The sequence below is a fragment of the Desmodus rotundus genome, chromosome 3 (assembly GCF_022682495.2).
Source record: "Desmodus rotundus isolate HL8 chromosome 3, HLdesRot8A.1, whole genome shotgun sequence".
Lineage (NCBI taxonomy): Eukaryota > Metazoa > Chordata > Mammalia > Chiroptera > Phyllostomidae > Desmodus > Desmodus rotundus.
The window spans coordinates 150786793-150801588 of NC_071389.1; the positions used below are offsets into that span (position 1 = coordinate 150786793).

Consider the following 14796-nt stretch of genomic DNA (forward strand, 5'->3'; position numbering starts at 1 on the left):
AGAAAAAATTCAGGTGACACATAGCAAGAAGATTCCAGTCACCAGCCAGAAAGACCATTAGCCTGCAGCAAGAATGGTTTGTGGGTCTGTACCAGCCTCCAGGCCCTCCCATCTGCCTGCACATTTCACCCCATTTCTGGGAGCCAGGAAGCCTGACTCGCCTGTTTTCTGAAGCTTGATTTGAAAGCTTCCATAGTGCGGACATGCCACATGGGGCCAGTGTGGTTGCCTGCACTTTCTGGCCACAGTGGGCAAGTCACCTTCTGCTTGTGATTTAAAAGTCTCTCCCATTTTGCTGCTTTCCTCTCTACTGTCTCCGTTGTTCACTCGTCACTGTAGCCAGAAGTTGAGTTCCAGGAAGATTCACCAGAGATTTATCGCTGGCCCCAAACTTGGAGAGCCTCCTTGTCATAAACAGCCATCTATTGTCTGGACTTTTATCTCTGGGTATGGATTGTGCATTATTGAGACTCAGGAGACATGGGCCTGGCTCTGTGGGGTGTTTATGTAGCTGAGTGCTTGCTCCCCCCCCCCCCACCAAGGGTTTCTAAGGGTAGGCTTGGGAGAGTGTACAAATTTGTGTGAGGCAGGTACACTTGAGGGTCCACAGAGAAGGGGAAGGTCTCTTTGTGCCTGGGAACATTCTGGTACATGTGCTTGTGTGTTGGGTGAGAATTTGTCACGGTGTGTTTTGTTTCTCGGGCATTTAAAGTGTTCCTGTCTGGGCTTTTGCAGGTTTTATTAACCTGTATCCGCTTGGCCTGTTTATGTCCCTTAGAAGCAGATCATCTGGTGTTTTTCAATATGGGGGCCCATTGTGTGTGTTTGCCTCTCTGAGGAAATGGGCTTGGGTGATACCTTTCCAGTCCTGGTCCCTCAGATTCCTCCACCCACCCTCAATCACACCTCAGCCTTTGCCTTTACCAGAAAGTCTGACCCTGTCTCACTCCCTTCAAATCCCTAAATCTTCCAAGTGGCTTCTCATTTTCTGTCACAGACAAAGCGCATTTTGCAGCATGAGCCCCAGCTATCCCTGTCTTTCCCACACTATGGGGAAATGCCCCAGTTCACAAATGCCCTTATTTCCTGCAGCTTCCATTCCCTCAGTGGAGGGGATCTCAGAAAGGGCCTTACCAAGTCCATTTTGACCTTTTAATACAATCTCCACAGAACTCTAGATAAAGCCAAAGAGGGTCTGCTGCTTTCTTCCAGTGGCTTCCAGGCAGCAAAATTCCTCACCCTAGCCACCCCCTCAGTCCCTTGAGCCCCGGCAGCAGGACACTGGTCCAGTTTAAATGTTTGCTGGAGCGACAATTACCACCTTAGATCTCAGGGCCAGCTGCTGTTTTTGAAAGTTAGGATTCTTTAACACCAGCAGAAATCATCAAATCCTCCCCCTTTGTTTTTCTTATCAGAACATGGGGTGGGAGGGCTCCAGGCACTGGGGCCAGGGAGCTCCACTTACCACCCCTGCTGCTCCTGGCTGTTCCCAAACTGGGCCCCAGGCCCCACTTCAGATCCCTTAGGCATCCTCAACTAGATAGGTAAAGTGGGAGGGGGCAGTGACCCCAGAAGCTCATTTTCCAGCTGAGAAGGGTGGAATCGACAACAGTTAGGGTTGGTGGAGCACCAGATTTAACCAGAAGCACCCACCATTGGTTTCTGAGTATCCCTCCCTTCCCGTGCCATTAAAATTCCCATTTCAAAAGTCGATGGTTAGGCCTAAAAGGGCTCTATGGGTGCAGAGCAGGCAAAAACACGCTGTGAGGTCCTGGGAGAAAAGAGGTGAACCCTCCACAGACACCCCACGCCATATTTATATTCTCCATCTTTCTAACTCTATCTCTGTCTCAACCCTAGTACTACTCTGGAAGGAAAGGATCAAGGATTCCATTTCAGGTTCCTTTCTCCGGTTGAGCCTGCCGGCCGCCGGCAGCTCAGGGGCCCCAACGCTCCGGAACTCACTTTCTTTCTGGCAGGCGGGTTGTAGCGTCTCCTTACTCTGTTGCTCCCTGTCTCTCAAACCAAGAAATATCTAATATACTTGTTTCTCCGCACCCAAGGCCTAGGCCGAGTGGGCCGGCGCTCGGGACAGCGGTGTTCAGCGCAGTACTCGGTCTTCGCGCGGGCGCGATTTGCTCCCAACCCCACTGGCGGCAGCCTCCTTCTTTGCTAGTTGCCGGGTTTTAACGCTTTTCTCTCGCTTTCCTGCTTCTCGTCCTTTCTTTCCGCCTCTGGATCTGAGAAACAAATCCAAGTCTCCTACCTCATCATTCATTCCCCTCAACCCCCCGCCCCCGTGCTGCCTCACTTCTCCTTACCGAGTGTACCGCCTTGTTTTCGGAAGGAAATCTTAATAGACATTTAGGTTGTAAATGAACTTTTCCTTTGATGGCTAATTTTCTCTTCAATTCTTACGTCCTGCTCCGCTTCGTGGTGGAATGGAACGGAGTTAGAAGTCTGCAGCAGGGGAAGAAGGGGAAAGTGGAGAGAGATGCAGCCCAGAGTCACTGGCAGAGGCGAGAGATATCGTGGACCCAGAGATGTAGAGAGAAAAAGGCATCGGAGTGGGGAGATGAGGGAGGGAGGAAGGGAGAGCGGGAGGGAGGGAGGGAGGGAGGGGGCCCCAGCTGGCAGGAGTGGATCCAGACAGAGAAAAGGAGAGAAAAGTTTCCCCATAGTCTTCATTAGTTGACTTCTTTGTGGGCTGCTTCCCCAGTCAGCGGAGCTCACCCCCAATAAAGGAAGGAGGGGGGTACCTGCCCTTTTTTTTTTTAAGGTTCCAAAGTGTCCAGTGTTTACAAGATCAGAAATGCCTTGGCCACGTCCTGGCAGAAAGAAAGGATGAAATGGAGGACCGTCGCCTTCCTTATAAGGTACGATGCTAACTTGACCTTCACTTTGTCTTGGCGCCTCCCGCCCACCCAGACTGTAGCAGGCAGTCAGGCAGAGCCCCAGCCTCCGCAGACCCTGGCTTCTGCCCTTCTCCTTCCTCTTTTTTTTCTTTCATCTCTCTCTCCTTTCCTTTTTTAAAAAATTCCTCTCCATTTTCCTTCTGTATTCCTTTTTTTTTCTACCTTTTTTCTTTTTATTTCCTTCCTTCTCTCCCCCACCTCCTACTGTATCCCTTCCTACCCTCTTTCTTTCACTAAATCCTTTTACTCTTGCCTGCTGGTTTCATGGGTTTCCTTAATTCTCTCTTGCCTAGCTCTCTACTGCATTCTCTCCTCTCCTCTCCTCTCCTCTCCTCTCCTCTCCTCTCCTCTCCTCTCCTCTCCTCTCCTCTCCTCTCCTCTCCTCTCTCTCACCCTCCCTCCCTCCCTCCCACAACCTTTTTGTCTTTTGAATCCCAGAAACAAGAAAAATATTTTTAATTCTTTTCCCATCTCCACCCCAACTGATCTCCACAGCTATAGCCTGGATTCTGCACCCACCCACCCCTCGCCCCCATCCACATGTCCCTGGGGAAGAGGGTACAGGAAAGAAGGCCAATTTGGGGTCAAAGGGGGCTTCATTCTGGACCCAGGGCAGAGCTGGGAGTGACAATGAACTTGTTTTTGATAAGACCCTATTTTCCTCTCACAGGCCTCACCTGCAAAGTCTTTGTGACCCTAGTGGTCTTAAATTGAGGGCAAAGGCATTGATTGTGGGGGGCACGGGGAGAGCAGAGACCACTGGAGATCTAAATACCAAATTGTTGTTTGTCCTTCTCTGAGCTCTCAGCCCCTAAAGTCCTTGAAATTTCTTTTAAGACATCTTGGGGAGGGAATTTAGAGAATTAGGAATTTCTGGAGATTCACACGCACAAATAAAAATAGGAAAGAGAAAGACTATGGGGGCTTCTCTACCTCACTCACCTCTTGCTGCCCTTCAGGGGACAACAGAGCCTCCAACATTAATTTTAATCATATCATGTGAGGCTATAAAATAAATGATATTATTGACACCCCTATAATTGTCTATTATTCATTCACTTACTTGTAATAATTACAATACTAGATGAGACAGTTCTATGTAGATAAAGTAAAGACAAGCAAATATCCTAGAAAATGAAACTGGATCACTGAGGACTGCAAAATTTCTTAACCCTTTTCCAGTATGTTCCAGAATTTGTAAACTCCTGCCTAAGACCTTCTTGGTTTAGGAGTAGCCATCTTGGAGGGGATAGGGTGATATCAGAACACCCCACCACCTCCTTTCCCTCTATATTGCGTACATCCCCCTCCTCTTCCACAAAGGCACCGGACAGGATCACACAGTAAAAGAGAAATGCTTTCTCTCAGTCCCCCTATAATTATCCAGATAATGGCATGAATTCTTCCTTGAATGCTGCTGTGTAGTCAGGGTTGGGATTTTAGCAGGAAGTGAGGGGGACAGGATCCCAAATGGGGGAAGCTGGGAGAGTCCTGAGTTCTTACATTCCCAGACTTCATAGTTCTGTCTAGTGTTACATTGTTTCTTCAGGCAAAGATCTTTGTTCACCTTCAGTCATATTTCTCCCTCCCCCTTCTTTTCCTTTCTCTCCCCCTTCCCCTTATTTTGGTCCCTTTAAAAGGAGACCCAGATCATCTTCTGCTTTAATAGATGACTATAAAAGTAAAATTAATTCCCCCTGCCCTTTAATATCAATATCTCTCTGTTAAGTATGTGCATGGGTGCGAATAAACATAATTAAGTTCTGCAACCCAAATCGGCAATTACCTCCAAGATTTCCCCCCAACACAGTGGATCTGACTTATCTAGGGGTGTTCATTCTGCTGTGAGATAACCAGGGGATATTTGTATTATTTTTTTTTAAAAGCTCATTGGGTCCTCAGTCAGCACCAACTTGGTAGAAAAAGCAACCATGAAGCCAGAGAGAGAGCCACAGGAGGGAAGAGAGCACCAAGCCAGCTGGAGACGAAAGGGAACCACATGGAGAAACGCAGATAAAGGAGGAGGCAGCAGGTCCCTGAACGAACGTGGCAGAGGGCAAGACAGGCACTCATAGACAGAGGTTTATGTATTTTATTTAAATACATAAAATACATTATTTGTTTTAAAAACTTTGGGGCTTGATGAAGAAAAATGAAGATTCAAGGAAGAGGAGGGGAGAGGGAATTATCTGAGCCACAACATGAATGCCCCAGGAGGGGAGAACGCTGAATAAACCCAAGCGGGCTCCAAGAAGCACCCATCAACTGCTGCCCTACAGAATGCCCTGCTTGTGGCCATCAGGGCTTCCTTGCTCTCCTTATCATCTTCATCTTTATGACGTGGCTTGTTAACAAGACCAGCAACCTGGCCATGCACATCTATCTCAACTGCTCATGCTCAGCCAAGCAGCATCCTGGGGGGGGGGGGGTTGGCAAGGCACTAATTAATTGATTCCTTTGGACAGTAATATATGGCTGAGTCTACACAGAACCTGTAGACTCATAAACAATATCTCTGCTGGGTGTGAGTGCAATGTCTCTCAAAGAATTTTTCCATAGGCATGTGTAATGTGGTCCTGCATTTTTAGCTGCTAAAGAAATACCCAAGCGGGACTAATTTTTATGGGGCCCAGAGTGAGCTCAGTACCAGAAAATGCTTTAAGTCACTACTGCTTCTCAAAAAGCATTGGGAGTGGGTTTTGTTGAAAAAAAAAAAAAACTGGGATTATGGGATATAATTTCCCTGCTGTTTGTGTAGACTCAACCAAGGTTAAGGGTGGGAACTGGAGCTGAGGAGCTACATAGGCCAGAATGTCCTCCCAGGTTGGCTGAGAGGGAGTGGGGCTGCTCCAGGGATTTGAGAGAGGCATAGAATATGAGGTCCCACATTTGCTTTGTGTTGCTCCCTGGGCTCGAGATTCAAAGATAAAAAAAAATTTTAATTTAAATAAATCTTTGCTTTCCAGAGTGCTGGAGTGTCCAGCACACCTTGAATCTGCCTTTTAGCTCAGCCTGCCTGTTACACACGTGCCTGGTTGCTGCATTTCCCCCTGCCCCTGTTTCCTAACTGGCGGCCCAGAGTAACTTTCTAATATATTTATATTAGGTCTAGAAGAACACAGCCCGAGACACAGGGGGTAACCTAATTTTATAATGCTAACTCCACACACGAGTAATTATGCAGTCAGATCCTGCTGCAAGCAGGACTTAGCACTCTAAATATAGATCCTGACTTCAGACAAGAGATGCAACAGGGAAAGAGAGATGGCAGGTGCTTATATAATAATCCCATGTAGATACAGAAAGGGTTTTAAAAAGACAGAAATAATAGAAATACAGAAGGACAGAAAAGGGGCTAGCCAATGGAGATTGTCATTGCCAATGCCTGAGCTTCCTCCTGCTACTGTTTTTAAAGATTACCCGAGAAATGTGTATTATAAATACAATAATATGTGAATCCAAAGAATGTTCTTCAATTGTATTTGGTACATACCATGTATGCAAACATAATTTGCAGAATATATTTTTTCATACACTGGGTGTATGCAAAGATACGCACTTTGTGTATATATAATAATATGTATCTTAAATGCAGTTTTATGTGGATATAGTAATATCTAAATGTATTTTCTATGCACTGATTTTATATGCCCTATGGAGTGTATACGCCCATGTAGCTAAATAGGTGCAGGACTGTGCATCCCCTGTGTAGGATATATGGAAGAGTACTGTTTATATCTGTAAATGAATTTCACAAGTGGTGGTTATACATGCTTTTTGTAATCTTTTCCCAGAAGGCTGCTTTTCCCACAATAGACGGAAGTATCTCTGTACATATATTTTCCAGAGAAATATATTTTCCATGCCCAGAATGTGTGCGTACTACAGATATCTGTGCATTTTACACGGTTTCAATATATTGGTTACATTGGCAGCATGGCCAAACGTGCATTTTATGGGGGGACATCTTTTCCCCCACTCCAAATGTGGACTATACATCCACCTTTCACAGACAGCTTTCCTAGCAACAACTGCTGGTGGTGAGTTCCATCCACACAGACCTGTCCTTGAAAGGAGTTCTCCATTCTGGGTCGGGAAACCGACAAAGTGGAGGCTTGTCTCCAAGTCCCCAGGAAGTGGCTCCGACTCAGAGAGGTGAAAGCACTCACAAGCAACAGGCTGGTCATACTGGCCAAAGATCCAACTCGGTTTGGTACCCTCTAAGCCCAGTCCCTTGGCTCCCTTGCCAGGCTTCGTGGGGCGGCACGGGTTTTAGGAGCCTGTGGGCAGAGCCGCGGGCGGCGAGCGGCTGGCGGGAGGGCGGGCCGCTGCGGTGGGGACGCCGCTGGCCCAGCCGAGCACTGGCGCTCATGAAAAACGCCTGGTTCCCGTAGCCCCGCAGCGCCTCCGACTCGGGCTGTTCTTCGAGGTCTCCCACAAACTCACGGGGCTTCCTCCAGGCCTGGGGCGCTCAGAGGCGAGCGTCTGAGCGCGTATTGGTCTCGGCAGCCTCCACGGCGCCGGCCAGCAGGGGTCATCCCGTCCCTCCCGGGGCCCGGCGGCCCTCGGGCGCCGACCGGAGCTGCCGGCGCCGTGTGGCGGGGAACCTCGCGCGGCAGCCGGGGCAGGGAGGCGTGCCGGTTGTCCTCACCCCGGGACACGGGAGCAGACCAGAGCGGGGACCAGGACGGGAGGGAAATTGGACCGGAACCCTCGCCACCGGGCCAGGGTCGGGAGCCGACGCCCAGGCGCCCGCGTCCTGCCCCGGCGGCGACGCGCCTTTGTCTCGCGCGCCTTTCTTGAGAGACGAGCGCGGCGCCGGTCCTAGCCGTGCGGGGCGTCCAGAGACCGCGGCCGCGGGCCGCTTGCTTCGCAGTGGAAAACCGGCAACTTGGTCTCGACGGAGACAGACGAGCAACGGCGGCCACTCTGGCCTGAGTCTGGAGATAGAGGCAGCTATGGGATCCGGTGCCTGCAACCCACCTCGAGTCGAATCACACTGGCTTCTTCGGCGCCTCCGTGTGCCGGCCGCACAGAGAGTGTTGGGGGCTCCCGGGCGTGCTTCCCGCGCGGGCCCGGGACCTAAGAACCGCTCCTTCTGTCCTAGGAATGGCGGGAGGATGGGCGGGAGATCCCATCTGTCCGGAACCCAAGGTCCCGGGGGGTTGCTTTGTTCGCAGAGTGAAGCCGGCGGCCCCTGCTCTGCTCGGGGGTCTAAGCCATCGATCGCGCCGGGTTTCCGGCTGCATTAGCATCCACAGAACCCAGACTGTCGCGACCATCTCCCGTCTACTGGGTAGTGTCTTTAAATACCCTACCTGCGCTCATGCAGATCAGAGTGGAGTAGAACTAAGTGGATGGATGATCACTGCCAAACACACAACTTATTTGGATGATAGAAGCTTACAAACACACAACAGCGGAATTATTTTCTACTTGGATTCTCTAGATCATTCTTCCCTTTTCTTTCTCCTCCAGACCCAGTCAGAGACACAGGATGCTATATCTTAAGGTCAGTGGAGTAAATTGTAGTTTGAGGGCTTAAACCAGACCCATAGTTGTAAAATAGATGCATTTCTTGCCCAGATCAAGAGCTCAGGTGTGCCCTATATATTTGGGTTGGGGTTCAAACATGACCTTTCAGGCGGGGAGACCCAAGAACTTGTTTTTCAGCCATTAGAAGGAAATTATAGTGTCTTTCCTTCTCTGACAGCTTCCCCAGTTATTGAGTCTCAGGCCTGCATAGACACCACCCAATAAGATACATTCTCAGATCTGCACTGTCTCTGGAAATAAACCAGGGGCCAATTATTCCTGAACTCCCTAAATTCCTCCTTTTTTATCCAGAAATGCCTTCACTGTTAAGTCTTCCTGTATAGATTTCTCTTAAGAGAGGAGGGTAGTCTCTTACCTTGGTTCATTGGGATTCAGATTCCCTCCCCCTTTATTCAGATCCAAGCACAGCCATCCAATCCCTCCCCCAGCTCATGGCTGCCAGAAGCTATCTGGTTCCCAGCCTTGTCCACACTCTGTAAGGCCTTTGAATGAATAACCTTAAAGCTTGGGATCATCTTCTTCCTGCCTGAACCCCTCAACTATATAAGACAGCTGAGGATTAGGGGCAAAGGGAAATGGGATTTGGTCGAAATTTACCAGATTTTCTGGTTGCAGGAGTAAGGAAAGGCAGGGAGACAAAGTTTTCACAACAGGAGGCATGGTTTTTGTAGGCTGGGCTCAGTGGGGACCCCTGCTATTCCAGAGCAGGCCCAGGAGGGAGGAGAGGGAATTTGGAGGAGATTCTATGATTGGAGCCAGGCTGTGATAAAGATAAACCCAGGGACAAGAGTTGCAATGGTAGAGGAAGAAGGAGGGTGTCCCACCCAGAAGGAAGGGGTGAGGTGAAGGTGCAGAGGGCTCATGCGCTCAGCTGGAACCCAGACTCTGGTCTGGACATGGGCCTCTCCCTGGCATGGCCCAGAGGGGGTCACTGGCTCAAAGAGATGGAGCCTGTTTCACCTGCTTCAAGGGGTCTTTATTCCCTTGCCCTAGTCTGCTTGCAGTGCACAAAATGTGTTCCCAGAATGAAGCCATGGGGTTAAGGCCGTGGGGTTGAAGTGTGGACCTACAAACCCCTGCCCCATATCCCAGGGCACTATTGTCATCCCAGCTCCAACCTGCTTGCACCCCCACCCTGCCTTTGCTTTATGGAGATCCTGCAGCTCAGGCTTCCTTTTTCTGGCCTTGAAGGTAGTTTCAGCCTCCTCCAAGCGGTCCACATTATTTTTACAGCCCACAACTTCTTAGATAGCCCTTTCCTCCCCCACAATCTACCATTCCCCCAATTTTCTCTTTGCTAGTAATTGCTTGGGACTGGAGATGGCAGCTTATCAACAGATCTTGATTGCTCATATATTTTTGTTGCCCCTGAAACTGCTCTTCTTTTATTATTATACATTATTATTTTTATTATTCACCTGGGATGGAGAAAATAAAGTGGGAAACAGCAAGGAAGCAGAGGATCACATTCATTCTGGTCAGAGGAGACAATTTGTGGGGACCCAGTTAAATTTTTTTCTCAAAAAAATCACGTCATCATACAGTCATCTTTTAATTATTATTAATATTAATATGATGAAGCAGCTTTGTACAAGGACTATATAAAGGGAAAACGTGCTAACGACAGCCGTTTGAATAGGAGGGTGCACTACAGAGAGCTGGGGAGGGAGAAAGGGAGGACATCTATGCACAGAGACTGCACAAGGTACTAGCAACAACACAGAGAACAGGACACAGATTGACAGAGAAGCTCACCGAAATCAAGTTTAAAGAGACAAGAAGAGAATATTGCATATATTTTCCCCCTCACCCTTTTGAAGTGTTCTGGTCTCTCTTCTCTATGGGAGTCAGGCTGGAGTGGTGGCACTGGAATCCAGGAGGGGCTGCATGAAGAGGCATATGGGTGACCAGGCGAAGTGGGGAGTTCCTCATCCCCAGGACCAGGCCACAGGGGAGTACAGAGGCAGGTGGAATGGCAGTGATTTCTGCAAACTTGTACATAAGTGAGACAAGTTTATGTTGGTGGGCGGGGGGGGGGGTGTCCGATGCCCAGTGGATGTTGGGAACATGTGATTGTATGGCCACTCTATAGGGCTGTATTGGGGATAGGAGTCTGCCTGCTTGCAAGTGTAGTCAGGAGAGTGGATGGGCTCAGTGGTGTGCTGGGTTCAGCTGTCCCTAAGAGTTTGCCTGTGCCTCTGCACAATCCTGTACAGGGACTTGAAGCTGTGAACTGGTGGGAGAGTGGGGTGGGGTGCTCTGTGGATTGCCTTTCAAGGGTGTGTTAGGAGTGACTCTCCCCAGGCAGGAAGAACTCCAAGCTAGCAGGCCAGTTTCACACTTCCCAAGCTGGGCTCCACTCCCACCAGTCCCTTGCTCCTGGCAAGGGTGGGTCAGCAAATAGGAGCATGGGGGACTCTCACCCAGACGGGATGAAAACGGAGTATGGGAAGGCAGGCAAGCTCCTTCACTCTTTCTCCTAAACCATCCTAGGATCCACTGGGGTGGGGCTGGGGCCTGAAGGGGACTGTGAATAAAAGGCCTTCCTCTGGAGAAGCCACTCTGGGGGGCTCCAACAGGTTCTGGAGTTGTGCTCCGCCCTCTGCTCTGGTCCTCGGACTCAGCAGACTCCGCAGCTGAACCGGGAGGCGGAGGCCTAAGACAAAGGGCCACGTTGGAGAGAGGGTGGAGTGGGAGACAGAAAGGAATTGGGTGGGGAGCTATAGCGCCCCTCCTTCATTGTCACCAGCCTGGGAAACTCAAGCTGAGCGGGGCGCTATGGTAGCCCCTTTAGGGGCGGATTCTCCTCCCGCCTCGTAAATTATGCCGGTCCAGCCTCCGGCTGGCCGTGACCGTGAACGCCAGCGGGGAAGGGAGAATCAGCGGCTGCAGCCTGTGGCTGCCAGAAGCTCTCCCGCCAATCAATGCCATGCTTCGAAGCCCCCTTTCACAGCCTCTTGGGTTTCCCGGAGGGCCAGATGGGGGTCCCTAGAGTGGCTACTGAACCTGAGGCTGCGTCGGCTTAGCTCTCGGCTTAGCTCTCAATTGCTCTCTTGCGGTTCCGGTTTGCAGCCGCCTAGACGGCAGGAAGAGAGTATAGCAGCACACCTGTGAAAGGGCTGAGAACCAGGCGACGTTTGGGCAGCCTTCCCTACAGGCTAGGACGTATGGCTGTTAGCGCCTTGTCCCAAAAGTTCGTGCCCCCACCTGCTCTCCCATCCAGGCCTGGAGGACCCAGACCTCTTGCACTTGGGCATTGCTGATCATTCTGTTCTCCCAAACCACACTTCCTCCTGGGTCCCCCCACTGCCTCCTGCCCTCCCAGAATTTCCCGGTCCTCCTCCACTCTCTCTGGTAATCTCCACTCTTGCTCCCTCCTCTCAGCCTCTCCTAACCCCAAAACAGAGTTTTGGGAGCCTTGTTTCTACTGTCACCCCCCACCCCCGCAGGCAAACAGACTTAAGACCACAGAAGGCAAATGGTTGGAGGGGGTGCCTGGGTCCTCATCTGGAGGCCCAATGACCCAGTCTGCTCCTCCCCAGTGCTTCAGGCTTCCCCTGGTCTACAGCTGTGAGCTTCTCTCCCTGGCTGGGTTCTTTCCTTCTCTCCCAGGCCTGGCAGGGCCTGCTGGGGGTGTGCAGGAGGGAACCGCGAACAAAACAGACAAGAGGATGTCCAGAGAGGGCCTGCCAGAGATGTCTGGTGGTCTAAGTAGGGGACTGTGTCCCAAGAAGCGCGCCCCTTGCTCTCTACCAGAGACAGGCTCAGTCTGGGGCTGGCTCCCTTGCCTTGCCCCCTAAAAGAAGGAGAGAGCCTGCTCCCTCAATAGAAGTCTTTTCTTTTTCATTCTCCGATTCTGAAACCAGATCTTGACCTGCTGGTCGCTAAGATTCAAGCGGTCTGAGAGTTCCCTCCGGCGCTGCCGTGTGATGAACTCGTTCACGAGAAACTCGCCCTCCAGCTCTGCCAACTGCAACTTCGAATAGGGCTTGCGCTTCTTCCGTGAGCGGCTGTGGATCGGGTACCAGGGCGTGCCTGGGTGGAGATGAACCAGCGTGTTGGCCAGAGGACCAAGAGGTGACAAACCCAGTGCCCTCGGTCTTTCCCTAGCCCCTCTCACCTTGGCCTAATGCCTGACCCCAAGCCCTTCCTCTCCCAACTCCTCTCTTCTACACAGACCCCCACATCCCCACCAACTCCCATCCTTCATCACTCTTTTTCCTCTTCCACCTCTTTTCCTCATCTCCCCAACTACCTACCACTGCAGTATCCCTCACTGATCTATACTCCTATCCCTTCACTTCTCCCCAAACCTCCTCTCCAGGCCATCCTGGCCCCTTCCTCTCCCATCCTCCAGGACAGGGTCCCTGATCAGTTAGGACAGACAGGAGCAAGTGGCAAGAGTAAACCATGTCTACTGGAGTTTCTTAAAAGAAAAAATGTAGGTCATGGGGGCTGTAGGGAAGTGGAGATAGAAGCCCTGGGAGACCAGGGGACCAAGCTCTGGGTCTCCACCTTCCCGCCCCCTCAGGACTGGGGGCAGTCTCTGCCAGAATCCCCTTCTCAGGAGCTCTGACTGCAGGCCGATGAAAAAAGGAACCTCTTCAGTTCTTTTATGGGGATATTTACAGTTTATAGGGCTCTGTCAACCCCCACTTCTTTTTAAAAGAAGTGCTTCCTCACTATACATTCTGTCACCCCAGGGGGCCCTAGCTCGGCCCTACCCTGACCACCCTGGTAAGATGTCCCGCCCTAAGTGAGTCTCACGGTGCTTACCGCTGGCCGAGAGCCCGCCACCGGGGTTTAAAGACGATACCAAGCTGCCAGGGTCGCCCGCGCCGGCGCCCTTGTTGCCCTCGTTGAGCAGGGAGGAACTGGAGTCAGATTCCAGAGACTGGCACGAGGGCGGGTCGTGTGGAGGTCCCGTGCCACCTTCGCCGCCACCGGCGGCGGCGTAGTCGTACTTGAACCCGAGCGCAGGCGGCCCTGACGGCTCCAGCGGCAGCAGCGCCGCCCCGGGCCCAACTCCTGGGCCGGGGTCGCGCCCGCGCTCCTCACGCTTCAGGCCCCCACCGCCACCCTCGGCGCACGGCTCGCGGTAGTAACTCTTGCTGTCCTCAACGCGCGCCAACTCGCACGTGCGGCCAAAGGACGGGTTGAGCGACACGGGGCTTCCGAGATAGGGCTGCGGGTAGCCATTGCACGGCTCCGCCGACGGCCAGGGCAGCGAGCACACGTTGTCGCGGCGCGGGTAGGACAGCGAAGGCAGCCCGGGCAGCTGCGCCCCAGACGCGCGGAAGTTGGGGAAGTAGAAGGTGTCTCCCGTGTGGATGTTCACCAGCGGCCCCACAAACCCGGGATTCAGGAGATTATGCTCGCCCATTTCCGCGGGGCCCGACCGGCAGCTTCTACTTTATTGCTATCTGACATTAAACATAGTTAAACCTGCGCCGGCCACTCATTGGCCGTGCGGCTCACGTGGGCAAGTCCGCCAGGGGGATGGGTGGGGACAGCGAGTCCCCCCACCCCTTAGCAATTCCAACTTCCCCCTTCCCCAATCTGGGGGGTGGGGGCAAACAAGGGGTCAGACTTATCCACTGGCTTCTGTTTCTTAAAAAAATAAAATCATATAAAACCTAATGCAGAGAGTGAGGAAATCGCCCTATAAGGGGCAAGAAGAACCACACCAAAAATACCCCCCCACACACACTTCTGCACCCTGCAGCCCCCCCCCAGATGTGTTATCTTCTCACCAACAGCTGGCCGAGCACAGCCCGTCCCTCTTTAATTAGCTCCTTTATTAACTAAAACCGTTGGAATTTACAATATCTCCCCAATAAATTACTATTAGATATTGTGTCATATAAAGTTTACTGGCTGTTTAAGGAGACAGACGAGCCCTTTGGCTCGGCGTTTATTTACAGTAGGGGCAAAGTAGGGGTAAGGACAGGTTTTCCTGCCGTGATCTCTCCCTGCCGTTGGGCTGCCGTGCTCCTCTTCTCCAGCTCTTTCTCCTCAGGAATTTGGAGACATCTGGGGCCCTTTCCTCCAGGAAGGGCTCAGGGAGAATGATTAATGTGGAGTCTCACCCCCGAGCTAGGACCACCCCAGCCTCACACCTCCACTTAACTGTTAGGGAAGGGATGTAGAGGGAGGCAGAAAAAGGAGGTGCTCAGCTCAGTGTGAACCTGTCTGCTTGCTCTTAAAAATCTGGGGGCTTGGACTGCTCTTCACTGTGACTCTGTGGGTCACAGGGGCTTCTGGGGGGTGTCTCCCAGGTTCTTTGCAAGAAGAGTCTCTGGGCCAAGGCAAGAGGACTTGGTTG

At 51.6% G+C, this 14796-nt stretch overlaps 1 protein-coding gene across 1 annotated transcript; it reads right to left on the reverse strand.

The window, feature by feature from the left end:
• Positions 1-12267: 12267 nt before the first annotated feature.
• On the reverse strand, positions 12268-13854 carry HOXC12 (homeobox C12). The gene is made up of 2 exons (XM_024575926.3): positions 13248-13854; positions 12268-12506 (listed from the first exon to the last, which is right to left on the reverse strand). Exons 1-2 carry the CDS (start codon positions 13852-13854, stop codon positions 12268-12270), a joined length of 846 nt encoding a protein of 281 aa, XP_024431694.1.
• Positions 13855-14796: the final 942 nt, after the last annotated feature.